This window comes from Colletotrichum paranaense (genome assembly GCF_030867605.1).
Source record: "Colletotrichum paranaense strain IMI 384185 chromosome Unknown Scaffold_18.1, whole genome shotgun sequence".
NCBI lineage: Eukaryota > Fungi > Ascomycota > Sordariomycetes > Glomerellales > Glomerellaceae > Colletotrichum > Colletotrichum paranaense.
In genome coordinates, this window is record NW_026848976.1 from 689,087 (window position 1) to 714,685 (window position 25,599).

The following is a 25,599-nucleotide window of genomic DNA, read 5'->3' on the forward strand; positions in this document are numbered from 1 at the left end:
ATCTTACAGCAACCCAAATCAAAGGCTGGTACCGCGGCGGAGCGAGCATCTCGGGTATTCAATCTCCTGGTCCCAAGATCTGCAACGGTTTCACTCAAAGATTCCGACTGGCCTTCCTCCTAGTCCCGCAGAAGACCACAGAGATACCCGCTTCAGGGAACGTCTCGTAAGATTAACCCAAGTATGATCTAGATTAGCGTTTAGGCAGCGCGGCTAAGGCTTGCGAGAGGGACAACACGACGACGTAGGTGGCATCTTGGCAGTAGAAGCTCAACCTCTAAGAGCCGGAGCCAACCCACTTTCGGCGACTGTAAAAACCGTGCTTGATGTAAGCATAAGCATTCCCGAACGGTTGTCGTACTTTGGTGTTTGGCATTCGACACTGGCGTGGGCTAGGGCGGAAGCTTGACTAGATCCCGAGATAAAGGTTGATTGGACGTCAGTCAAGTCCCTCCCACTTCGACCTCTGTCGTCTACCGTGTCGCCAGCGCGCATGCTCAAGCATTCGAAAGACGGCAGACGGAGATGCGAGACATAGAGGAAGCCTGTTACGACTCTGTTAAGAGATGTATTCATTCGATGCTACACCGGGCCGTCGAATTAGTATCAGCCTACTTCATCTCTCCCCTTGTCCCGTTCCTGAAATGGCCCGCCACAGGTCTCAGGGTCTTCAACACCGACCAGAACGGACGTATACTAGCTTAAACCCGATTTACCGCTTCAGGCTTAACGGTGTTTCTCCGCACGAGATGTTAGATCTCGGGCTGGAGACGTGCCGGGCAGTTAGGGGCATTCCAAGAGGCCGCTTGGCTGAGTCCCTCCGAGTCCAGGGCAGTGGGAGTCAGACACGCTGTGGAGCCCGCGGGTGCTGATCTTCCCGATGATTTGCATATCTCGACAACGGCGTGTTGCTACAATCTGAAGTCGAGGTAGGGAAAAATCAACGATTGAGAGTTTTTGTTGCGCGATTTGATTCTACGGTGTGTGTTTTTTTGTCCCGAGATGAACGATGTCCAGTGTTGGCTTGCATGCGGTCACTGTGCGAAGTAGAAGTGTGAAACGGATCCTGACCGCGGGTAAATTAACCTCCTCTGAGAAACGGTGTCCCTTTCGAGTCTCTGGCGGCTAGTGGCCAAGAGAAAAGGGAAAAAGTAGTGAAATTGTGGCTTGTTGACGCCGAATCCCAAAGCTGCTAGATACTTGTCCAGGTACTCTCCCGTGGTGACGGCGTTACCGGAGTCGGACCCATACATCCGGGTTATCCCGCTACCGAACTCCCGAGAAACGACCCCGCTTCTCCGGGCACTGAACGGAGGTGCGGAGACTGCTCCGCAAATTCTACCTAGCAGACGAAAAACCGGGGAACCCATTTCCCCAGACTTTCACACTCCCCTACCACCATTTCCAACTCAAAAAATGACGTCCAATCCTACTACAGTGGGGTGTCAAAAGTTCGTATATACCCCACTAATACGCATGCCGACGCGTTTTCTCCTTAACATTACTTTTCCTTTTATATCCCATATCTTTAGTAAATAGAGGCTAATTTATAGGCTTTTTACTCTCGAATAATAGGAAGCTATAGGGCTAATTATAAACTTATAGAAGTTTAGTAAGCGACGATTACTGTACTTATTATAACTAGGAAGAGCTACTACGAGGTTACGTTACTTTTTAGCCTATTATACTTAATAATATAAAAAATAGTTTATTATTTTAATTTAAGCGCCGATTTTAAATCCCTACCCTAGGAAAGAAAGCTAGAGAATTTTTTTAATAAAAAGAAACGTTTTATAATTAGATCTGCTTAAATTAACTACTAATAGCCGTATTTTAAGCTAGTTACTAAGTAATAAAGCTAGGCTAGCCTTAGTACTATTAAGTATATTCTTAAGAAAGTAAGCTACTATAAATAGAGAGCTATAAAAAGACCTTTTATAATACTAAAAATAGTAGCTAAAAGGCTCGATTTTATAAAAAACTAGATCTAAAACCTAGGAGAATTGATAGTAGTATATAGTTTAGTACGAAGACCCTATATAGAGATTTATTTACTAATTCTTAATTATTTTAGTCCTAGTTCTTTAACGAATCGTCCTATTAGAATAATACTTCTACCCTAACCGAATAGGTATTTAGGTTACTAAAAGACCGCTAGAAAAAGAGATTTATTAACTTTATTAATTACGTTAAAGCGAATATATTTATTATAATATAAGTAATAGTATAAAGGGATAGTTGCTTTAAATTAGTATTCTTTATTCATAACGACCGCTCTTAACGGTAAGGGTATAGTATAAATAGTTATATAGACTACTTAGAAGAGGGGTATTTATTATACGTAAACGATACGCGTTATTTTATATAGGATAATACCCCTATTTATATTATAAAGCGGATAATAGAGTAGCTTATAGCCTATAAGATTTCCTAGCTTAAATAGCCCCTATATTTACTAAACCTTAACCTAATTAAGTATTACTAACGTATAATAAAGTCTAACTTACGTAGATTATATTTAGAAGTATTTATTTTAAAGAGGAATAAGTTAGATATAAAAGAGTTTAAGTAGTAATTAAGGGTAGCGTAGGAGGCTATATTATTAAAGAAGATTTAGAGTTTAATTAACTCCTTACCGCGCTAACTTATAGTAATAATTTAGGTACGTAGTTAGTATATACGATATTAAAGAGTAAACTTAGGGCTTTTTTTTATATATACTTTCGCTATATAAATTAGAAAATTAATAGTTCTACGGCTAGTCGAAGTATAGTGGTAAAAATGCAAGAGGTTGGGTAATTAGGGATAATGGTGGGGTGTATACGAACTTTTGACACCCCACTGTATACTACACCACACCACCAGCCCCTCCCGCAATTGACAACCACACTACGACCACCGCACCACACCGCTCGCGCGGGCCAAGAGCTAAAGGTCACATTGGGCATCCCCGACACGAGGTGACATCGCTCCGATCGACGGCCAGCACATAAACAATGCGAGCAACGCAACGATGTCCGGGGGTTGGGTGGGAAGCCAGCAGTCGTCACCATCCAGTCATTCGCATCAGCGGAATACCATGTTTTCTTGCTTACGCAGGTATTCAGTAGGTAGTATGAAAATGCAATGTGCTACATTATATCGATAAGGCTCATATAGCCACCTTTGAATCCTAAGTCCTCTGTAAGTCAAAAGTGTCTATGTACATGAAGTGAACCCCAGGTCTGCTGCAACTGGAGTTGCCTTGAACACCCCTTTTCTGAGAGAGTTTTGCGCGACCTTTCTGCTGTCAAATAGAATTACCCTCCATAACCATTCTCCTGGGATATCATTACTCCAGTCATCTGGATGCCATGTGTTTCTTCCCATCATTCCAGTCCTTCCTTTTACCGGTTAATCATCAGTGAGTGTAAGGGGTATATCTGTATATCCGTGCCGTCGTAGCATTGAGCTTGTCGTCAAAGTCGTATGGATGCGGTCCATTATTAAAGGCCCAATCGCCCCAGAAGAGACGGGCATTAGTGTAGAAATGAGGTCATCGTTGCCCTCAGAGAAGTAAAACGAGAGAAAGAAAAGTCCAGAAACAGATGGTCCATCTTCCAGGACCAAACGTCTAGAGGAGAGCAACGGCACCAACGAGGCCAGCCAGGAAGGCAGCTCCCGGCGCTCTGCGGGCGTCGGCAGCAGCAGTAGGTACAACCACTGGAGCCTGGCTCGACACCGTGACCGGGGGAAGGGTCACGGCGCTTGTTGTAGGGACGACGAGGGTGCTGGCAGGCCGGGTCTGTGTAGCGTACACAGTTCCCGACACGGTGATGTAGACCCATGACTTTTGCGTCACGACACTCTCGCCGCCCACGGTCACGGCCTGGGTGACCTCGACGTGTGCCGTCTTGGTCTCGACAATGACTTCCGTCAGGGTGTGGACCTTCTCGACGGTAATGGTTTTGGTGCCTGTGGCAGTGATCCAAACCGTCTCTCCGTGCTCGATGGTCTGATAAGTCGTCACGGGCTTTGTAATGGTCTCGTAGACTTCTGTGGAAAGATGCTGAGTGGTCTTTACGGTCGTCCAGACGTCCACTTTGGTGGGAACTTCCGTGACGATGGTTGAGGTAGATGTGTAAGTGACGACTACCGTCTCTCCGCCAATAGTCTTGGTCTCGGTCTGGCCATCATGTTAGCTCGGGGAGGTCCGGGAAGTCTTGGCTGAAGGAAGGGGTTCTCAAGACTCACCACAGGGCAAAGAGAAGTGATGGTGGTATACTCGACGTCCTTCTCCGTCTTGGTGACGTCAGGGAGCTTCTCAGTCTGCCAGACCTTGGTAGGAACGTGAGTCACAATGGTGGATGTGGTGGTGTACGTCTTGGTCCAAGTCTTGCCACCCTCGGTGTAGGTCTCCGTGACCGGGCAGAGGCTTGTGAGGGTCGTAAGCTGGACATCCGTGGCCGTCACTACGGCCGTCGGGCCGGGAACGGTCTCGATGATCTTGGTCGGCTTCTTTTCGATGACGGTGCTGAGTGTGGTGTACACAACAGTCTTAGTGGTGCCTTCGCCAACGATCGTCTCCGTCTGTAGGAAGTGTTAGTCAGGATGCCCTTTGCTCGGAGCTTTTGGCTGGGAAGCTTTGCTTGGAGGGACCACTTACAATCGGGCAGTAGGTGGTGTAGGTGGTGTAGTCAGTATCGATTTCCGTCACGACTTCAGTGGCGCCTGGAAGGGTCTCATAGATCGTCGTGGGATGCTTCTCTACAACGGTGGACGTGGTGGTGATGGTCTCATACTGAGTGGTGTGTTCGCCGGGCTTGGTGATTGTCTAACAAGGAACGTCAGCCACGCCGCATCGTAAAAAGGGCTCGAGGTCTACTTACAACAGGGCACACGGTCGTGTACGTGGTCAGGACTTCCGTGACAATAGTCTTGGTCTTATCCTTACCCCAGTCGTGGTCCTCGGTTGCAAGGGCGGTGGCGGCCAGAGCCAGCAGAGCAGTAGTAAACTTCATGGCTGCGGGTGGAGGTGAGATTGAGAGCTTTTCAAACGAGAGATACTCTTGAAACGATGGGCGGAGGAAGCGAGAGCTTTAATTCGAGCGAGAGTCTCTTAAGTAACCTTAACGAACGAGTTACTTGATAGCACAAGATCACGAATATGTGGTTGGCTGGGGGATGGAGAGAGGCTGGTGAGGGCTGCAAGAGGATGGAGAAACAAAGAGAAAGGTTCGAGCAAAGAAGAGATGGCTGGGTAAGCTTATATCTTGAGGCCATGAACAGGTGGCCGGCATACCCGGTCTGCCTGCAGGCGGACGGGCGAGGAGAAGAGGAAGCAGAGTGCGAAAGATGAGATGACATCTCTGCTTGTCGACCAACAGAGGTTGGCGATCTTCACTGCGGCTTGCAGTAGTCTTGGGCCATGTGGACAGCAGACCAGCCGCGGCCTGATCCATGAAGAAGGACCTTGGGTAGGGTGTAGAGGACAAGTACGCCAAGTGTGTGATACGAGGGAAGACGATCTTGGAGATGCAGCCTAACAGTTGGGAAGAACCTGGAGCTCAGTGAGTGGCTGGAGGAGAGCTCGATGGGATAGGTGAGGACGCTGGTGTAGGACGAGTCCTGTGGTGTGTATAGATGAACGACTTCGTCTCGGCCGAATGGCGACACGGCAGCCAAAGGCGCAATGGTTGACTCGAAATCGGAAGATGAGGCATACGCCACCCGGTGTGCGTAGTGCAACTGCAGCCAAGAGACGAGGTTGGACGACGACAACGAAAGACGAGGACGGCGAGGCTCGACAAGGTCCAGCGACACCCATGTCGCTTTTGACCGTCAGACGGGTAGCTTATGTGATGACTTGAACGAATAAGAGCGCGAGTATTGACTAGGGCCGATGGCATTGCAGCTTGCAGAAAGACGACTAGGTAGGCAGACCGCCATCCCCCGGCTGGCCATGTTGCCCCGGCCGTGATGCCGTTGTCAAGGCTGTCAGCTCAGGCTTTGACATCCTAGCCGGCTGGTGTCGGTAGTAGCCGACTGATGATGACGGCACAAGGAGGGGCATTTAATATAATCCAGGTGTCTTATGTGGTGAGCTTTGGAAATCCCTTGGCCCAATGATAGCCGTATTGACACGACACTGGCTGCGAGCAAGGCATGAAGCCAACATTTCCAGGGCTTTTCGTCAATCCTGTCTGACTAGATGCTTGAAAAGGCGGGCAAGGCAGCACTGCAGGCCGCGAGGTGACGGAAATGTTCGCTGGCGATCGAAGAAACCCCCTCACTTTGGACCATCTGTGCCTTAGTTGCTTCACACAACCGCGTTCTTTCTTGAGTCTCGACCGATTAAGTATACCCGAGTAGCAGCAAAGTCGAGCGCCAGCAAGGAGCGGCGTCTTCGTATTGCTGATAGATGTTGAGTCTTGCGCTGTCAGTTCTTTTCTAGCCGCATCTACTTTTGATTAAATTTCCGCCGTCAGAAGCTGGGTATGAGGCGGACTCGACCGGCGCATAAGTTTCTCAATGTCGGACAGACGTAGCTCGATGCTTGCTGTGCCCTCGAGGGGGGCTCGTGTCCATGTCGTGGCACCAAGCTCAAGACCTGCAGCTTGCGGGAAACATCCAATGAAGAGACGCACCAGTGATGCAGTCCAAGTCGTTGGTGTACAGGAACGCGTCCAACCAGATCCAGGGGCCGGCTCCGAATGAGCACAAAACTTGTTTTGGTGTGGCCGCCAAATTCTGGAAAAGAGCCGGGACAGCGGTAATCAGGCCAGCGCCGGGCAAATTCCAAGAAAAATAATGTTTACAAACTAGACCTCGGTCATCCGTTTACTAGCCTTGCTTAGAAGATGCATATCCTTCGAAATACTCAAAAAAAAAAAAAAAAAAAAAAAAAAAAAAAAAAAAAAAAAACCCATCGTCGGGTTAAATAGAGCGGGCTGAGCCTTTGCCCGACTGTGCCCAATTGGCAGCCAAGACGTGAAGCAGCTTGTTGCCCGTGTAGCTGGCGTGCTCGTAGGTTGACAACCAAAGCTCGGCACAAGTTCCCCAAGTGCCGCCATTGCCAGAGCACGATCCAGTGATCGTCCAAGTGGCCCAATGTTTCCCGCGGGGTACCCCTGACTCGCCCCAGCTAGGACCAGCCGCCCTAGACTGAAGTCTGATGTGTTGGTTTCTATCAGGAATAGCAACAGCTAATACTGATAGCCCCGGAACATGGCCCCGGGAGGGCAGGCATTTGCTGGTGCGAGACGCCGGCGACTTTAGAGTCGATGAAGAAGCTATCTGATAAGCAAAGCACGCCATAATGGCTTGGGTGTGTTAGTCGCGTGTCAGCAGGAGTGACTGACAAGGAGCGGCTCAACAACATTGAGCATCGAGAATTGGGAATCGAGAATCGAAGCTATGACAAACGGATCATTTGGTACATGCGGCAAAGGCTCCAGCCTCTTGGAATCTGGGCGAATAAGCCGCGTCGGGGCGGCGCCATGGAACATGGGTGAGCGCTGACAGTCAGCAGGAAGTTGGCTACTTCGCATTGTTGTCGCCTGCCCCGCCATTTTGTGTTGACGGTTGACGAGGAGTTGCGGACGAGGGGCCAGTGGCTTCATCTGCGCCGTGCTCTTCTTCGGGCACTTGCGTAGTCAATATTTCTTTTCCCAGCTCCCCGCACTGCCCGCCGTTGCCGAACGACAGCCAACGACGTGCAGAACAGGGAATAGAGGTAGGCAATTGAGTCTGGAGAACTTTGGTACTGAGGGAATTCCCAATGGTCAGGTGCGTCAGACCTTCTGGGAAGTAAGCCAGTTGGCAAGCCGATGCCATGGGTGCCCATCCTTCTCTACATACACAGTAGAGCAAGGTCTCCGGGCAAAGGACTTCCCTGGCAACAGAGCGGCACAGCTTTCGGTAGGAGCCCCGCAGTGGTCGTCAAAGATGGCTGGCGTGATGATGATGATGTTGATGGACGCCTCGGGAGCGGCACGGTTGCCCAGACTTTGACCAAAGCGAGGACCAGGAACTGGCTTCCAGTCGCTATGCACGAGAAGACGCCGGGCCGGGTACAGGGGTTGAGCGCGAGAAAAGAGTGGGTTGAGTAAGGCGTCCAAATCCGATGCATGATGCACATTGGCGTGGGCATCGTCGACAGGGATGTGTGGAGAGGAAGTGGGGAATATTGGAACCAAGGACGGCACGAAGAGGTGAGAAGTGACGAGCAGGCAGGCAAGTTGGAGCGAGCCATCGACATCGTGAACCCAAGGTTGAGGGAAGAACACACTGGGCGGTTGGATGAAGCGGAGAGAAGAAGAGACGAGGGAAGTTTGGTTGGGTTCAGATGATGGCTTCTGCCGTCTTCCCTTCTATCGTGTAAGCATCCCATGCAGAGGACCTTCTCCCCACATCGTTCCCACTTTGCGACAGCTCATGGATTCAATTTACAGTTCTGGCCCCCAAACCTAATGACAACGGACGCTGTGAGGCGGGAGCGCAGCGTTTCTGTCGTCTGGACTCTCGGCATTACCTGCAGCCACATGCAGCTCGACTTGAGGGTGAGCAGGTACGTAGTCACGCAATCTACCAGCCATGTGTATTGCATAAATCGTATATTCAATTGTCTATACGATAAAGAGAAGCGAAGATCTGGAGTCTGGTAGGTAGGCAGGCACAAAGGCAAATTACCTAGACGCCAGTGGGGAGCGGGGTAGGATTTACATAGCATAGGGCAGCAGTGGGAATGCCCCTCTCCATCGCCCCTCCCGGCACATTTCCCAGCAGGTACCGCCTGCCCCGCTCTGCAAGTTTACTAGTTTACTATCTTTGCCAGGCCCGAAGCGGCAGAAAGTTCCTCCGTTCATACCACTGTGTAGTTAGTTACCTTACGAGAGGATCTTGGTGGGGGCTTAGTGGCAGCAAAACGAGGTATGGCGAGCGCGTAGCAGATGTCACTTGGATCGAGACGGAACCGTGTGGCTCCGATCAGAGACCTCAAACTGACAGTGATGGAACTGCAACGGGAGTCTCGGCCGAGCCCGAAAAGAAGCCATCCCGGGGCAGCGGAACCCTCGGCCGACCCAGAAGTTGACATCCGTCTCTTGTGGAGATTTTGACCCGTCTGTATCTCATCAAGAGGAAGTGAAGTGCAGAAATAAGAAAGCGAGGCTCACCTCGTTTGCGTTCCCAGACTCGAGATTGATCAAGTCGAGCGTCAAGAGGCTATTGTCGACTTATTCCAATACAAACAATGTCCCTCTCGGATTACCTTCCAGCAAACTGGGACAGCCCTTTGCGCCTGGCGGCCTTTTCCATATCAGGACCCATCATCGTTCTCCTGTTATGGATTCTTGTTTCTTACGGTCGTGTGTTGTACTTGAGGTCTCGCATGCCACCCGGTCCGTTCCCATATCCCATCGTTGGAAACATCGGGCGTGTGCCCGCAGCGAAGCCCTATCTCATCTTTGAGAAATGGTCAAAGGAATATGATAGCCCTCTGATCACTATTTGGACGGGAAACCGTCCGACGATCGTTGTAAACGACTGTTGGGCAGCATCGGATTTATTGGACAAACGAGCCCAAATCTATTCGTCGCGTCCACATTCCTACCTAGCCGATGCATTTGACGAAACAGAAAACAATCAGACCAGCCTCGTATATGGAGACAAATGGCGTTTACATCGACGTATCACGGTCAGTCGCCTATAGCGATATCGTTGCTACCTGTGTTGTCTTTTATTGACGGCCTTTCAGCATACCGTAGTTGGCAGCCAAGCCGTTCGGGGACACCGAACATTCCAGGCCAACGAGTCCAAGATATTGATTCGTGATATCATGGAGACCCAGCAGTTCGTCTCGGCTATTGAGCGATACGCATGCTCAGTTGCCGCCATTATCGGATGGGGCCGTCGGGTTCGGTCGATGGATGACGATCTTGCTAAGCTCGCGTTATCATTCGTGCAGACAGGGGCTGGCTTTTCCGCACCGGCTCAATATTTAGTCGAAGCCTATCCATGGATCAGCAAGCTTCCTCAACGTATCTACCCGTTTCCTTCCATGATATGGGATGAGGGGCAAAAATTGCTAAAATACTTCTATGCCCTTACCGTCGAAGGGGCTCAACTTGAACAGGATAGCTTCTCCAAGCGTCTCATTCAGGACCAGGAGAACAACAACAAGTTATCTCCCAAAGAAATCGCCAGTCTGACAGGTAATTTGATCGGAGGTGGCGTAGATACCACGACGACCACCATCATCGTCTTCATCTTCGCCATGTGTGCCTTCCCGCGCGTTCAGCAGAAGGCACAGGAGGAAATTGATCGCGTCCTGGCAGGCGAACCCCCTAGTTGGGCAGATGAGGACTCTCTTCCATACTGCAAGGCGCTTCTTACGGAAATATTTCGCTGGCGAGCCGCGATTGCACTTGGAGGTCCTCCTCATGCACCTGTTTACGACGATTTCTACAAGGGGATGTTTATTCCCAGAGGTACTTCGATCATTGGAAACCTTTGGGCCATCCATCGCAATCCACGAGACTATCCTTACCCCGATGAGGTACGACCTGAGAGATTCTTGGAAGAGCGACTGCCAAATCCTAGCAAAAAGGGCATCTTCACATTTGGTTGGGGTCGACGCCTTTGTAGTGGGCAACCCCTTGCTGAACAAGGTATCTGGTTTACCATCGTGGGATTACTTTGGTCATTCAAAATGCGATCTACCGATGAACATGTGAGTGAACTGCGGATTCGCCGCAATGCGCCAATTGATCAGTTGCTGATGATTTGACTCAATTTAGGGAAATTCCAAGGAGCTGGATGTTTTTGCATTTAATGATAGCCCAGCCCCAAGGCCGTTGCCATTTACGGTGGAGTTTAAGCCCCGGACTAGTACTACCAAGGGCATCATTCAAGCTGCTGCTTTGAAAGCTGAAGACGAGCTGCGTAAGTACGACGTCAATAGTAAAGTAGCTATAGAAAACTTCCAGTAAACGTGTAAATAGTGTTTCCGGGCGAACTTTCCAGTGAGTCCCTGGGAAAGGGGGGTGGGGGTTGCTTCTTCGCAATATACAGCGTTCTTCGTAAGCAACTAAATCAACCATGAGGACTGAACTGGATTTGATTGCGACACTGTTATGCCATGATTCACTTTAATCAATCATCGAACGCTTACCAACCGAATCTTTCCAGACATACAGCAAGACAGACCTCGGCCCCATGCCCGACGCCCGAATGCCCGCCCAAATCCTGTCTTTATGTAAGTAATCGGCCACACCACTCTGTGGCCAGATACGCCCGGCTCTCGTAGTTAGATTGGTCAAGTTGCCTTCACGAAACTCATGTGATCATTAATGTGCCATATCGGCGTCGATATTATCGTTATCTCTACTGACTACAGCCAGCCATGAGAATCTGAGATACCTCGAGCTAGAATAGTATATGTGGCGTTCTGAGAAGAACAGAGACCTTCTCCCTCCTTTTTGAGGGTGCATGCTAGTTGTTGCCAATCGATATCCCGGGTTTGTAATAGTCTGGATAGAAGACCCATTTGTTAATGCGTTACAGATCGACCTCATGCTTCGCTCATGGAAACCCAGTTTTCTGCCCTCAGGCATTCGGTGTCAAACAACCCCAATGCTGCTCTCTCGCGGATTCGGAACTGATGCACTCAATAGCCGTCCTATCATAGGTTATCATTATTCAATCCGAGCAATCGGGGACAGTCTGTCGAAGATGAGTGCGATAGCAAAGCACGGCATAAAGCGACACTCATAGATGATTGGCAGTGCCCGGCCAATTTCAGCGCCTGGGAAAGTTCGGGGAATCCGGGGAAAATACACCGATGGAATTGATAAACGTCAACCACGGTTCCCTGATTGGCTCAAGCTGGACCGTAGGCACTTCTCTCGCTGATAAGCTGCCAGGTGTGCTCAGATTTACTTGTCTTCTGCGGGCAAGCCACTCCAAAAGTTGCGATAACTTAGGAATAGCTACGGCTTCCTCTTCCTTGACCCTGGACATTAATGCCAGGCTCTGCCGTATACTATGCTTATCTAGCTGAGTCGAGGGGGGGTCCGAAAGAGGCAAGCTGTGCTCTACTCCAAAGCCGTTGAAGCTATGGCTATATAAAGAGCCCATGTCGGGTGTCGTCTCCACCCCACATTAGTTGAGGCTATCTACACTTGCTACATCTTTGTAAGCCCAGGCAATGCCAGTGCTTCATCAATACTTTTATCGAAATCAATGAGACACGATCATTCGAAACACGTTGCGCTACTATGGCTTCGCTGAAACTGGGCAGTACTCTTTCGTATGCGCTGATCTTTTGCGAAGCAGTTTTCAGCATTTGCATTATCTCCTACGATGCCGCCATGATCAACAACCTGAACGCCGTCGTGCCGTACCGACAACGTGGGTTGACTAACATCACATCTGGTATAAAACGAGCCACCTTAGTTGACAAACTGAAACAGATTTTGAACTCAATAGTGATATGGTCGGTCTCAATGCTGCCATCATCAGCGCCGGGTGCATCGTTGGCGCTCCCGTTGTTGGCCACCTCGTCGATCGCTGGGGGCGCAAGGCTGGTCTTGGGCTAGGCGCTACGAGCATCATCATAGGCGTCATATTAGAAGCATCCGCAACTAAAGGTGAGTGCGACATGTCGGCTTCTCTCTCACCAGGACCTTCACTTACACACATGTTCCTCAGTTGCACAACTCGTCTGCGGTCGCTTTCTCATCGGCTTTGCTACTTTGATCAACGGTTCTGTGCCGCCCATGTGGATTATGGAGCTGGGAGCGCCCAGATATAAATCAATGCTGGCCAACGCCGTGCTAGTCTCCGCGCCATTTACCGCCTTTTTCACTACATGCATCTTTTTAGGGATATGGGATAAGCAGTCAAACTGGGCATGGCGTGGAATCATGCTTGTGAGTGACTTTTGAAGACGACGCAGACCGTAGCTGACTTGTTGTATAAAGGGAGAAGCGGTGCCGTCTGTCCTTGCTCTATGCCTCCTACCATTCGTTGATGAGAGCCCACGATGGCTCTTCCACAGGGGTCGTACTGATGAAGTAGGTAGCTGCATGTGATATACGCCGAATGTTCGTGTCTTAAACTGTCTAGGCCATCGAAATTCTCGCTCGTCTGCATGCCAACGGAGATCGCCAACATCCCTTGGTAATTGCAGAGACTCAGGAGATCATGGGAACTTTGGAACATGAAGAGCAACACGACGGTGGCTGGAAAGAACTCATCGCGCCTGGTAAAGCGGGTCCCTGTTCCTCCATTCAGGTCTCAGACTAACATCTAACAAAAGCTTCCAATCTGAAAAGATTCGTCATCGCCGTGCTGATCAACATTTGCTATCAAATTATAGGGGCAAACGCCATCTTGTAAGTCTACACGTCCCTCCAATGATGCGCGAGCTGCCGCCAACTTATGCACACCCAGATACTTCTCATCCTTCCTAATTGCCGGACTAGGAATTGAAAACTACGGTACTATCATCCAGGTGAACATGGGCCTACTGTTATGGAACGCCTTTTGCAGCCTTGCCGGCGTCTTCGTCATTGACAAGATCGGCACTCGTAAGGCTCTTAGTAAGTTTTGCTACTTGAATCCGTGTGACGCGTGTGATTCACATTATATGTCTAGTCTTTGGCACAGCTGCAACTGTCGTCCTCTTTGCTATTCTTTCCGGCCTTTCGTACCTTGCAGACCAACATCCCGACGACCATCGATATGCCATTGGCGCCATCGCTGTTGTGGGCTTATTTCTTTTGGCCGTGTCTTTCAGCTGGTAAGCCTCGTCATAGCCTCGAAGACGATGCAGATCAAGCTAACACGATTGAAGGATGCTCCTTGCCTATACATATCCACCCGAGATCTTGAAATACTCACAGCGGTCTAAGGGTGTGGCAATTTCTCAGGCCATTGGCTATGCTTTCAGCTTTCTCAATCTCTACACAGCGCCGATAGCTATGGAGAAGATTGGCTGGCGGTACTTTGCCATCAACGGCGGGTGGAACCTCGCAATCTTGGCTACTGCGAGTTGGTTGTTCGTTGACACAAAGGGCAGAACTCTAGAGGAGATTGATGAGATCTTTGATGGAATGAGTCATACCGATGGCGTGATTATAGGAACAGATATTGCGCAGAGCTTTGAGCTAGATACGACGGGCGAGGCAGGAAAGATTGTTAGGAAGAAGCCTACATTGGCCTCTACCAACACGAGTTAATTAGGGGACTTACAAATATGGGGAGACGTCTGGATTGCAAGTTGAATTTTTGGTCAGCTCAGTTTCGGTCGTGGAGAGAAGTGGATGGCATCCGCCCCTATGATTGGGTTTCTGTCCGATATACAGGTCTTACCGACGAAACTATTAGAGATTCTGCCCTGGGTGAAAGATAGTTGAATGAGCGATGAAAGCCAGACGTTGCGTTAAGAATGACCGGGTCCTGAGCCCCGCATGTCCGCGCCCCAAAAGGTTAGAAACTCTATCGGACGTGGCTGGTGGACAGTGCACTTGGAGCACATACCCCACCTTGGTTCTGGGTACGTACCCTCAACTCCCATCCTCCATCCATTTCTCTTCTCCTGCCAACTCTTACCAACTATCCTCTTCGGCAGACATAAAATGCAGTACAATACTCATGATCCTTCGTCATCTTGAAACACTCTTGACTGATTATTCTACGGATCCACTACAGATAATCATCCTTCGAATTCCTAGCAGAGAATATTGTGATCGAATATGTGTCACTGCATGTCATTACCGACCTTTCAAAGCTTGTGACCCCTTCAACCCAGGGGATACTCATTCGTAATTGTGGAGGCTAGAATAATACTTGACGATAGCAGACACCTTAATATTGAAATACGATCCTCTATATTCAGTCTCTCGAAACGCCAAATCCTCAGCCGCGGAATGACAAAGCTATTATAGTATATTCTCGATGATGTGCCGCAGCACCTACTGGATATAAGTCACTTCCTTTGAGATCTAATTGGGACTGACGGTGTTCTCCTTCTCGCTGCCTGCTATACGTCATCGTTCTCCCGTACAAGTAGCTCAAGCCCTGTCGAGACAAATTCTGAGTACTTCTCTTCTGTCAGTTGTGGTTTTTGACTGCATGATAGATGCTCCGAGGAGGCTTTTGAGATATCGGGCAAAGCCTGATTTGGTCACTTCAAAGTTCCTCGTCGGCCCAAATCGGGATCGCGCCCACAGTGGTGAACCCATTATTCATAGGAATTGGAGTCATGGGTAGGGTGAAGACAGTGCTTTTGAAAGCCTTGTTAGCTGTAACTCATCACAGGGTCCGTAGCCGCAAGCAACTTGCTGGAGCTCACTTACTCAATGTCAGACGTTGCGGTTATGCCCGATCCGGTCGTGGCCGTGGGCTGGGGGTTTGGATCGACCCAGCTGCCGCCTGGGTTGGAGGCGCACACAACAAAGCCGACATATCGTGCGACGTTTTGACAAGACCGGCCGAGCTCCGGGTTCCAGGACACAATCTGGGCCCAGGTGGCCTTTGCCGAGTTCGCAATTGTGGTGCAGGTGTCGTCTGCCTTGACCACGTATGGCTTGCAGACGGCCGCGGTCGGGATGCAGAGCGTGCTCCCGGCGGCCGTGGGGAAGTTGAAGCAATTCGCGACAAGGTTGTTCGCGGCCAGCAGCTGAACTGTGTCGATGCTCTGCTGCTCCGCAACGGACTGGCACGTGTCTCCGGCCTTAATGGTGTACTTTGTCCCGGCGCATGAAGGCGACGCCGCCTGAGCTCCCGTCGAAGCCGTGACGGGCGTGTCCATGACACTCACCCAGGCAGGGCTTGCAGACGGGGGAGGTGTGACGTTGACGGTTGTCTTACAGGACGAGGCGATCATGCTGAGGCCACTCGCCAGGTCGGCGTTTGAGGCCAGGGGAGCCTCAACCTGTGTCTTTATGACAGAGAGGGCGCACTCATTGCACATCACGCTGGGGTCCGACGAGCCGGTGCGTTGCTGGTTCTCCGGGTTGATGCCGGCAAGCTTTCCGATGACCAGGTTACAATTCTCACCTGCACTTGTTTTTCGTTTAGTGTGAGCCTTCAGCTTAACGATGCCACGCCGCTCCTTCTTGTGAAACACATGTGAAGTGAAGAAAGCATAAAACACACCTACGCACCAAAACACACATACGAAGAGAGAGAGAGAGAGAGATGTACAGAAATGGGTCGAAACGAAGGAGAGGAGAACCTACGCGTTCGTCGCGCACAAGACGTTGAATCTCTCCCAGGCCAGTTCGGCGTCGTAGCCGGCGTGATAGCTGAGCCCATTCTTGTCGTCGGTGTAACGACTCGTCTCGCAGGCGGACTTCACCTCATCGAGATAGACGCCGAGAGCAGCCCTGCAGGTGGGCGTGCACAGCGAGTTAATCGTGTCACTGTCGTAATAGTAGTTGATCTCAGTCGCCCAGGTCAAAGACTCGTTGCAGTTGATGTCTTGATTGAGAACGCCGATGCAGGTGTCGTTGAGGCCGGGAGTGCCAGGGGGGATGTTGGCAAGGCGGATATCGGTCACAACGCGGTGGGCGAAGACCATGACCAAAAAAGCCACACCCTTGAAATTCTTCATTTTTCCTGATTCTGAGTATATCTGATGACGATGGGGGAAGCGTTCGCGGCGTAGGAATCGGCCGGTAAGATAATGGATGGGTGAAACAAGACGAGAAGGACTCAGTTGTCGAGCCGGAGTGAACTCGCCCAGCTCGAAGTGCGGCTTTTTGATGCCGAGTCCTGGTCGTCTGCAAGGTCCAGATTTGCCATGGTCTGAGTATGAACGATAGTGGAGCCATAGCCCTGTTGCATTCAAAGAGCTTGTTGCCTCGATTAAACTTAACGAGCCGCTGCCGTGCGGGTCTGCCAAGTCGGAAATGTCACACTATTTGAGACTGGTGTACGGGGTCCGCATCGTCGGCTTCACCTATCGACACATCTCGGATGTCAGCGCCGGCAAGGCTCTACTGTTACCGGAGGGGCGTACAAATGACCATGGAGCAGTAAGAGTGAAATCCTTGCTGCACCGACATTAGAGATGCCTGAGTGGGTACGGAATAGGTGTATGGAAACAAGCTTCGGCTTGTTGGTTGTTGGTCGTGTCGGCTGTGTTGGTCCAACACGCTCGAGTTGATCTATCCGTAGGCACCAACCGGACGTTCTCCGACGAGCTGTCCACCGCCAAGTGTCTAACCTAAGCGGGCCGGCAGGCCAGCTAGTCAAAAAAAAAATGGGAATGGGTTCTTTTGGACCCTGTTCCAACAACTTCACTTCCAACAGACTTTGGTTGCAAGGGTTCAGTTGCCGTTTTGGGTCTAAAGCAATCATCGTGGTTATCCTCTCGAGCCTCGTGATGCAGTCGCGTTTAGCGCGCTGTGTTTATACGATTCGTTTCTCGCTGAAGAATCTGCTCATGGTGGAGATAACTAATTTGCTGCTCGCAAATGTCAGCAACAATCATCAGCCATGGCCGGCCTGGAACCAAGTCGTGATCCATCCGCAAGACAGGGGCGAATGAGGTTCTTCTCCGAGGCTCGTTGCAGAACCGCCAGTAGATCAGGTTCTCGGAATGGACGGAGCTTCAAGAGAAGATAATTAGAAGGCTAAACTAGAGAAAAAGAGACACTCCTTGCACATTATTCCCTTCCTCCTCCCGCTCTGTCCTTCTCTCACTTAGAAGAGACTCCCTCTCAAATCTCAAGAGCGTGAAGCTGCGCTGAAAGCTGCCACTCATTTGGTATTTTACTTGCCCATAATTTTGTTCCATCATCAAACGAAACTTCCAGTCTTTTTTAGTTTTCCCTTTTTATTTTCTATTTTCTTTTGGTTTTCGTCATCGTTTATACCAAGACACTCATTACCTTCACTTTCCTTCGGCTGGCTACGGCCTCATCATCATCAGCACCATGCTGTTTTCCCCGGTTCTTCTTTTCCTACTGGTGCTTAGAGTCACCAGCGTTGCCCAAGGAAAATCCGTCTTCGCCCACTTCATGGTTGGCAATACAGGAGCCTTTGGCGTCAGCAACTGGGAGGCTAACATCGAGACTGCGCAACAAGCCAAGATCGATGCCTTCGCCCTGAACATTGCCCACGGCTGGTCACATAATGACGAGCAGATAGCCAATGCCTTCACTGCGGCCAGCGCCAAAGGCTTCAAACTGTTCTTTTCTTTTGACTACGCCGGCGGCGACGTTCCTTGGCCGCTTGCCGAAGTCAGAGCTCTTATTCAAAAATACGGCGCCAGCGCGGCGCACTTCCAGTATCAAGGCAAGCCCTTCGTGTCTACCTTCGAGGGCCCTGACAACGCCGATGACTGGAACACGATCAAGGCAGACACGGGCTGTTTCTTCATCCCGGACTGGTCGTCCCTCGGTGCTGGCCCGGCTTTGGACGCCGGTGGCGGCGTAGCCGACGGCCTCTTCAACTGGGCCGCCTGGCCTTACGGCGAGCGGAACATGACGACCTATATCGACGCCGCGTATCACGGACTGCTGGGCTCCAAACCCTACATGATGCCCGTGTCGCCGTGGTTCTTCACAAATTTGCCCGGATACAGCAAGAACTGGCTGTGGAAGAGTGGTGATCTGTGGTATGACCGCTGGAAGCAGGTCACTTCAATGGACTTCGAGCCTGAGTTCTTGGAGATCATCAGCTGGAACGACTACGGGGAGTCTCATTACATTGGGCCCCTCGACGATTCTCAGTACGAAGCCTTCACTGTTGGAGATGCCCCTTACAACTATGTCAAAGAGATGCCCCACGACGGATGGAGAACGCACCTTCCGTTTCTCATCGATCTCTACAAGACCGGCTCGTCCTCCGTCACCAAGGAGAGCATGGTGACTTGGTTTCGCACATCTCTCAACGATGTCTGTGCTGACGGCTCCACTACCGCCAACACGGCTAGTCAGCTACAGTTCGAGTATTTGCCGGGCCAAGTGATGCCGGACCGCATTTACTTCTCGGTTCTCTTGGCCAGCCCGGCCGAGCTGAAGGTCTCCTTCGGAGGCACCGACTATTCCATCAGCAACTGGGACTACACGCCGGACGGCGGTGTCGGAATCTACCACACAAGTATCCCGGTCCTTGGTACCGGCGGCGCTTGGCGTGCGCAAGTCGTGAGAGGAGGCAGTGTGGTCATCGACTACTCGGTGCCCCAGGGTATCTCTGGAAGCTGTCCATCCGGTGTCGTCAACTGGAACCCGTGGGTAGGATCGGCTTCCGCGAGCGGCTCCGTCTCCGGGAAGCCTCCGCGTGACCTGTCCGAGCAGACTTGCATCCAGGGCTGGGGCGAGGGCAACTTCAACGACATCTGTAAGTTCACCTGTAAGTACGGCTACTGCCCGTCCAGCGCCTGTGTCTGCACCAACATGGGCGAAGCCATCAAACGGCCCAAGTCGACAGGTGTCCTCGGCTACCCTGCCAACGGCGATGCCAATTACGGCGGGTTGTGCAACTTTGCGTGTAACCTGGGATACTGCCCTTCCACTGCGTGTTCTACGGAGAAGCATAACCCGTACGTACCCAAGACTTCACCTTTCAACCCAAACACCTGCACCGACGGCGGGGGACACGGGACCGTCTCTCGCCTCTGTTCGTGGACGTGCCACTACGGCTTCTGTCCTATTCACTCCTGCTTCTGCACCAGACAGGGCCCTCTCAATCTGCCTCCTCCGACGGTCAAAGTTAGCGGCGTCAAGGCCAACTTTGGCAACGACAACGGCCTGTGTGCTTTCGCCTGCTCTCACGGATACTGCCCTTCGCCCGAGTGCAGCTCCGATGGCGGTGATGGTGGCGGCGACGACGACGGCAATGGCTCCGGCGGCGGGAGCCCCGCCGTTAACGTGGTCGTCGGATACTTCCAAGCAGATAGCATCACCCGCCGAGGTTGCGCTCAGAGATCCGCCAGCTTCGTCCCGACGAATTCGGTGACGCACGTCAACGCGGCATTTGCGTGGGTCGAGGCCGGGAGCTTCTCCTTGATCCCCGGCTCCAGCACCGGGATTGACCAGCTCAAGCAGCTCACTGCGCTCAAGAGCCAGGCGCGTGGGCTTCATGTATGGCTCACACTCGGGGGATACGACTTCTCAACCGGCTCGCGTCGGGCATCGGATACGGAGGGTATCTTCGCCGACATAGTGAGAACCTCGCAGAGTCGGCAGAAGTTCCTGAACAATCTCGCCTCCTTCATGCAAGAATTCGCTTTTGACGGCGTCGACGTCGACTGGCAATGGCCAGCGGCCGGTGATGAGTCCAAGAACTATGCGCTACTGATTCAAGAGATGCGGCTGTATTTCAACTCGCACTCGGCGACGTCGTCGGCCTGGGGTATCTCTTTCACGGCGCCAGTCGAAAAGGAGACTCTCGCACGTTTCGACCTCGCAACCATGGCGGATGCCGCCAGCTGGATCAACCTCGTCGCCTACGATGCTGACAGCAAGGATCAGAGCGTCACGCGCGCCATGTCGGACCAGAAGTCCATCGAGGCCGCAGTCGACGCGCTGGGTAGCGCAGGCGTCCCGGCGACCAAGATCAACCTCGGCATCGGTTTCTTTGGCCGCTCATACACGCTGGGCTCGACATCATGCTCTGGAGTCGGATGTGCTGCGGTGGGCGCCGGAATCTCAGGACAATGTACCGGGAGACCCGGCTTCATGTCCTACGACGAGATTAGTTCAAACCTTGGTCTTCGTAACAGCAAGGTCGATGAAAGCACTGGCATCAACTACCTGAAGTATGTTTCTCATGTTTCCTGCTTGCTCTTGTGGGCTTTGTTGCCCGTGATCGGGACGTTCATGATGGCTAACTCGCTTCCTCAGCTACGGCGAAGATAACAAGCAGTGGATTTCCTACGAAGACCGCAACTCAATCATCAAGAAGGTCAAATACGCTCAAGGCAAGGGGCTTCTTGGACTCGCGGTCTGGTCCATCGACCTAGACGATGACGATCACCACCTGCTGAACGCCACGTTGTACCCAGGTGGTCTGGGGAGCTTTGCGTTGGCGACGGGCACCGACCAGGCCGACTCATCCAACTACACCTCGGTCGAGATCAGCTCGTGTACCTGGTCCGACTGCGGGACGTCGACGAGCCCGTCGTGCCCGCCCGGCCAGCAGGTCCTCACGACCGACCGCTGCAACGTGGCCTCGGGAACCGGAGAGAAGCTCTACAAGGCCTTATGCTGCCCGTTCGGGCAGACCCCCGACTCTTCGACTTGCGATTGGAACCGGTTGGACGGGGGCGACTGCGGCCGGGGCTGCGCCGACGGCCAGGTCCCCATTGCGTCGGACAAGTGGCTCATCAACAAGAAAGGGCAAGAGAACTACTGCTTCTTCGGCATGGCTGACTACTGCTGTGCCGCCGAGGAGTCAGGCCCCGCTGTATGCGGCTGGGAGAACAAGTGCGTGGCTATCGGGACCAACGGGCTGCCCACGTCCAGCACCAACGTCTGCTCGGCAGGTCGCAAGTTCGTCACGTACGCAAAGGACTCGCCCGTCGTCGGTGCATGCAAGGGCGATGGGAAGGTTAACTCCTGGGTACCTTACTGCTGCGACCAAGACGTCGACGTGTCGTCGTTCAAGTGGTCAGGGGTCGCAGGCACAGCCGGAGATGGCTCCGACAAGTGCAACGACGCGAGGATCTGTCCCCTGGGCAAGACCTCCATCGCCACCTCATACCTGGGTGCCGGAAAGGACTGCACATACTTCCAGCAAGGGTACGCACTCTGGAGCGCCCAGGCGTTCCCCCGCGACGTCAAGCGCACGTTATGTGCGGACCCAAACGCCCTTCGAAGGACCATCAAGACTCTCCCGGTGCCTTTGGAGAACATCTTCCCGCACCCGGGCCCGGGCACGGACGAGCAGAAGTGGCAGGTCGAGCTTGACCCAACCATGGGCGGCGCCGATCCCACCCCCGAGGAGAGTACCAACGCGGACAAGAACTCGTTCGGCTGGTATATCATGTCCGGGCCGAAGGCCGAGCTCACCTCGCTGGACAAGCGGGACGGATCCCACTGGGAGCTCTTCGACTGCGAGCCGGGCGCGAACCACGAGGGTCGGCAGACTGTCAGGGCCGTGTGTACCGACAGCTCCTACGAGAGCAACTGCGGCGTCATCCACGAGGGCCACGGAGTCGTAGGAACTGTCATCGAGATGCCTGCCGGCTGCGGTCCCGGGAGATATGCCATGGCCGTATCTCTCGAGCCGTCCCAGAATCAGTCGCTTCCTCGACATCTGGAGAAGCGAGCAGACGAGCTGGCCGACTCTCCTATCTTCGACCTCACCTTTGACTACGACTTCTCCCCCCTGAAGAAGCGGGCCGGCGGCTCTAACGTCCTGCTTCGCATCGACTACAGCGACGATCCCGGCTACTGGAACCATATCGTTGCCGCTGCTCCGACCAAGGTGAAGCGGTCAAGACGGGAGATGGAGGAGGAGGTCCAAGGGACGCACGGCGGGAACTACCACCAGTATCTCTACCACTTGTGGACAGTGGACAAGCGGTCTACGCCGGAGGACGAACTACACGACCTGCACACGCGTTGGTTTTCCAAGTCAGGCGCCATCAAGGACTGGATCGACCGGCTGCACAACGTCGACACCGAGTACGAGCTGGTTAGGCACACGGTCAACGAGCAGTTCCGCTGGAACATCTACGATGAGTCCGTGTCCTGTAACATCAAGGGCGTGGACACGACGGGCTACTTCACCGCGTGGGCGGATCTCAACGTCAACATCCAGTCGTCGGCCCTCGTGACGCTCATCGGAAACCTGCAGGACCTCAACTCCTTTGAAGAGTCCCACGTGCTGTTCCGCAACAGCGGCTCCGTCAAGGCGTCCATCAACGCCGAGGCCCTCGCTCACGTCGAGTTTCTCACGGGCGAGATCGAACTCTTCGGCCTCGAGAACTTTGGCGGCACCTTCACCGTGCCCGGCATCGTTACCATCGGTCCCAACTTCCGCGTGCTTGGCCAGCTGCAGGGTTCCGCGACGCTGCATGGGACTGCGCGCGTCGACCTCACACTCGCCGAGTGGGATTACACGCAGCAGTACCCCGACGCCAATGGCGGCGCCAGCGCCGGCGCCGTGACTGCGGCCAGGACGCCTAAGTCAAGCGGCGTACGCTCGTCGGATCCGCAGTCGGTGCTGCAGGCTCCCAAATTCTACTACGACGTGGACGCATCTGGCGAGTTGACCTTGTCAGTGGTGCCAAAGGTCACGCTGGGCATCGTTTTCAACGACGACTCGGTCTCGGACGCATCTGTAAGTAAAGTGGTTTCCTCGGCCGTGGATCACAATATACCCTCAGGCCCTCAGTCTGCCACTGACTGACTCCTCTCATAGATCGACTTTGGCGTCAATGGTCGAGTCACCTTGTATGGATCCGCTGGTTCCAGCTCCGACTCGACGTGGCAATACTGCTACGGCGTCAATGGGGATGTTGAGGTTTTTGCACAACTGAATGCTCCGTAAGTCCTGCATCTGCTTCCTTTCCGTCAGTTGAAGTCGCTAACCGCTGTGACTAGAACGCTGTTTGGTAAAAACATCAACACGTATTACCCAGTATGGGGAACTGGATTGGTAGCTCTCTTTCTCTTTCTCTCTCTCCTCCCTCTTCTCTTTTTCTTACCCTTGTTGGTATTCTAATGCATTTGTCCGAAATGCTGTCTGATCACCCGCTAATAACGTGTACGAGTTCAGTTCCCCATCATCCAACAAACCTGCGCTGCAGCCGCTTCGTCGGTCTCGGAGACGACCCCGTCGGCCCAGCCGGCCAGGCTGATGAAGCGCGGGGACTTCATCGGATCGCTCATCTGCCCTGCATCGGCATCGGCCTCGGACGACGTGACACCGTGCCCCTTCTGCTGGGAGTCCTCTGCCACGACTAGCGATGCGAGCAGCAAGATCCGGAGGCGATACGGCTACGTGCTGGAGGAGCGCGCCGACGATGCTTGCCCGTTGTACACTGACGCCGACGCGAACAACCCCAGCTGCACCCTTGACAACCTCGCGGCCCGCGGCACCATTGTCCGCCGTCTGACCAGCAAGGACGGTGTGGTCGACTATGGCACCGAGCAAATCAAGATAAGCTTCGGGCAATATGCGGGCTGCAATGATGCCAAGACGAGCAGCAACATTCTCAGGTCGATCATCTTCAGCACGTCGGGCCGACGATGCAATGCCAACGTGTTCAAGGCCACAAACACCGAGGCCAGAAGTGTCAAATTGAACACCGAACACGTTTACGAGGCGCAGACCCTCACCAAATTCTTTATGTGGCTGATGAGAGGGCCCGGCGTGACGGTCGGCAGCTACACCATGCCGACGGCGGAATGGGTGCTGGAGGTGTTGCTGGGTGTCGACATCCCAGGGGCTCAGCCGTACTCCTTCATCATGAATACAGCGCCTCTGGGCGTGAACATGCCTCCGGTACAGCTGGATACTGTCTTGATCTGGGGTTTCGGGCGGTCCGATGGCGTCGGCCCCTCGCCCTTCACCAAAGCACGCGGCGAGTCCCACCTAGTGCTAGTCGACGAAATGATCAACAAGAACAAGGGCAAATTCATGATGCTTCAAAAAGTATCTGTACAACCCGAAACGCAAGCGGTAAATTCGTACCGGACTACATATCGCGAGGTCTTTGGCGTGTTTGAGTACCTCCGGTGGTCGCCTCCGAGCGGCACGGGTGGCTCGGGCCCTTTCCCCGTCATTGAACCCGTGTGGAATAAATGGATGCGGGTGTCCAACTGGTTTGACTTGGTGCTCTGGGAGTTTGACAACCAGTACGCCGGACGCTGGAACGAAAGGGCCGGGGCTCCAGTGAACAGCAATGGCAGCCCTTCGCTCCGCGCCCTCTATGCTCGATATATTGAGGATTACCTCCTGGCCATTGAGCAGACGGCCGCCCTCAAGAGCAACGAGGCCAAGACCGCCTACGAGAATAAATTCAAAAGCGTCAACTCCTTGGGAAACGTGGTGTGGAGTAATACCGACGACCCGAATTGGTTCAATGCCGCGTTCGGCGCCGGAGGCTGGGCCAGTCCGGCGGGGGCTAGGTTTCCGCGCCCAGGATTCGGGGGCACGGGATGGTCCATTTTCGGCGCCACCGGGAATCCCACTAAGACCATTAACGGGCAAGGCGTCGCAGTCAACATTGGTGCACCGGCTCGTATATAGGCGGCGGCGTTGTTGTTCTTCTTGTCCGGCGGTTGATGGTGGGAGGGCTCCTTGGCGATAGTGGTTCTTATATGTGTATATCTCACAAAGACTTATTCTCATAGCTGCATTTTTGTAGATACCCCTTATTAGTATGTAGAGAAAAGATAGAAACGGCGAAAGTAAATACATGCATGACTATATACATGAGTCTAGAATCTACATTTGACGAGTCAACTTCAAAAGCATGTGGAATATAAGCGGATTGTAATGAATTGGTTGAGTAAGCTTCCAAGACCTGTGTTTCTCCTTGAACTTCAAAAGCAATCCCCACCGATTAAGTGCGAAGAAGCGTGCCCGCCTCTTCCAGAATTACAAAGTCCTCGGCTGGCGACTCTGACCGACGGTAAAGGCGAGCAGAGG

The 25,599-nt window shown here is 52.6% G+C and overlaps 8 protein-coding genes across 8 annotated transcripts; 4 read left to right on the plus strand and 4 right to left on the minus strand.

Moving 5' to 3' along the window:
- Positions 1-1,206: 1,206 nt before the first annotated feature.
- On the plus strand, positions 1,207-1,539 carry CPAR01_15281 (uncharacterized protein; the record flags this gene model as incomplete). Its single annotated transcript, XM_060499530.1, has 1 exon — positions 1,207-1,539. A coding segment is annotated over one exon (333 nt), but the record flags the coding sequence as incomplete, so codon positions are not given.
- A 2,074-nt stretch (positions 1,540-3,613) lies between these two features.
- CPAR01_15282 (repetitive proline-rich cell wall protein) lies at positions 3,614-5,000 on the minus strand (the record flags this gene model as incomplete). Its single annotated transcript, XM_060499531.1, has 4 exons — positions 3,614-4,165; positions 4,234-4,569; positions 4,646-4,813; positions 4,869-5,000. 4 exons carry the CDS (start codon positions 4,998-5,000, stop codon positions 3,614-3,616), a joined length of 1,188 nt encoding a protein of 395 aa, XP_060341963.1.
- A 379-nt stretch (positions 5,001-5,379) lies between these two features.
- Positions 5,380-6,052, minus strand: CPAR01_15283 (uncharacterized protein; the record flags this gene model as incomplete). Its single annotated transcript, XM_060499532.1, has 2 exons — positions 5,380-5,810; positions 5,923-6,052. 2 exons carry the CDS (start codon positions 6,050-6,052, stop codon positions 5,380-5,382), a joined length of 561 nt encoding a protein of 186 aa, XP_060341964.1.
- Positions 6,053-7,772: 1,720 nt separating this feature from the next.
- On the minus strand, positions 7,773-8,576 carry CPAR01_15284 (uncharacterized protein; the record flags this gene model as incomplete). The annotated part of the gene is made up of 2 exons (XM_060499533.1): positions 7,773-8,351; positions 8,463-8,576. The coding sequence occupies 2 exons, from the start codon at positions 8,574-8,576 to the stop codon at positions 7,773-7,775; spliced, it is 693 nt and encodes a 230-aa protein (XP_060341965.1).
- Positions 8,577-9,232: 656 nt separating this feature from the next.
- CPAR01_15285 (uncharacterized protein) lies at positions 9,233-10,970 on the plus strand (the record flags this gene model as incomplete). Its single annotated transcript, XM_060499534.1, has 3 exons — positions 9,233-9,676; positions 9,737-10,711; positions 10,779-10,970. 3 exons carry the CDS (start codon positions 9,233-9,235, stop codon positions 10,968-10,970), a joined length of 1,611 nt encoding a protein of 536 aa, XP_060341966.1.
- Positions 10,971-12,257: 1,287 nt separating this feature from the next.
- On the plus strand, positions 12,258-14,222 carry CPAR01_15286 (uncharacterized protein; the record flags this gene model as incomplete). Its single annotated transcript, XM_060499535.1, has 9 exons — positions 12,258-12,390; positions 12,453-12,629; positions 12,691-12,911; positions 12,963-13,055; positions 13,108-13,246; positions 13,301-13,376; positions 13,435-13,583; positions 13,639-13,783; positions 13,838-14,222. The coding sequence occupies 9 exons, from the start codon at positions 12,258-12,260 to the stop codon at positions 14,220-14,222; spliced, it is 1,518 nt and encodes a 505-aa protein (XP_060341967.1).
- Positions 14,223-15,174: 952 nt separating this feature from the next.
- Positions 15,175-16,822, minus strand: CPAR01_15287 (LysM domain-containing protein; the record flags this gene model as incomplete). Its single annotated transcript, XM_060499536.1, has 3 exons — positions 15,175-15,268; positions 15,342-16,049; positions 16,227-16,822. Coding segments are annotated over 3 exons (1,398 nt in total), but the record flags the coding sequence as incomplete, so codon positions are not given.
- A 1,105-nt stretch (positions 16,823-17,927) lies between these two features.
- CPAR01_15288 (glycosyl hydrolase family 18) lies at positions 17,928-25,197 on the plus strand (the record flags this gene model as incomplete). Its single annotated transcript, XM_060499537.1, has 5 exons — positions 17,928-20,755; positions 20,841-23,283; positions 23,365-23,489; positions 23,547-23,601; positions 23,722-25,197. 5 exons carry the CDS (start codon positions 17,928-17,930, stop codon positions 25,195-25,197), a joined length of 6,927 nt encoding a protein of 2,308 aa, XP_060341969.1.
- Positions 25,198-25,599: the final 402 nt, after the last annotated feature.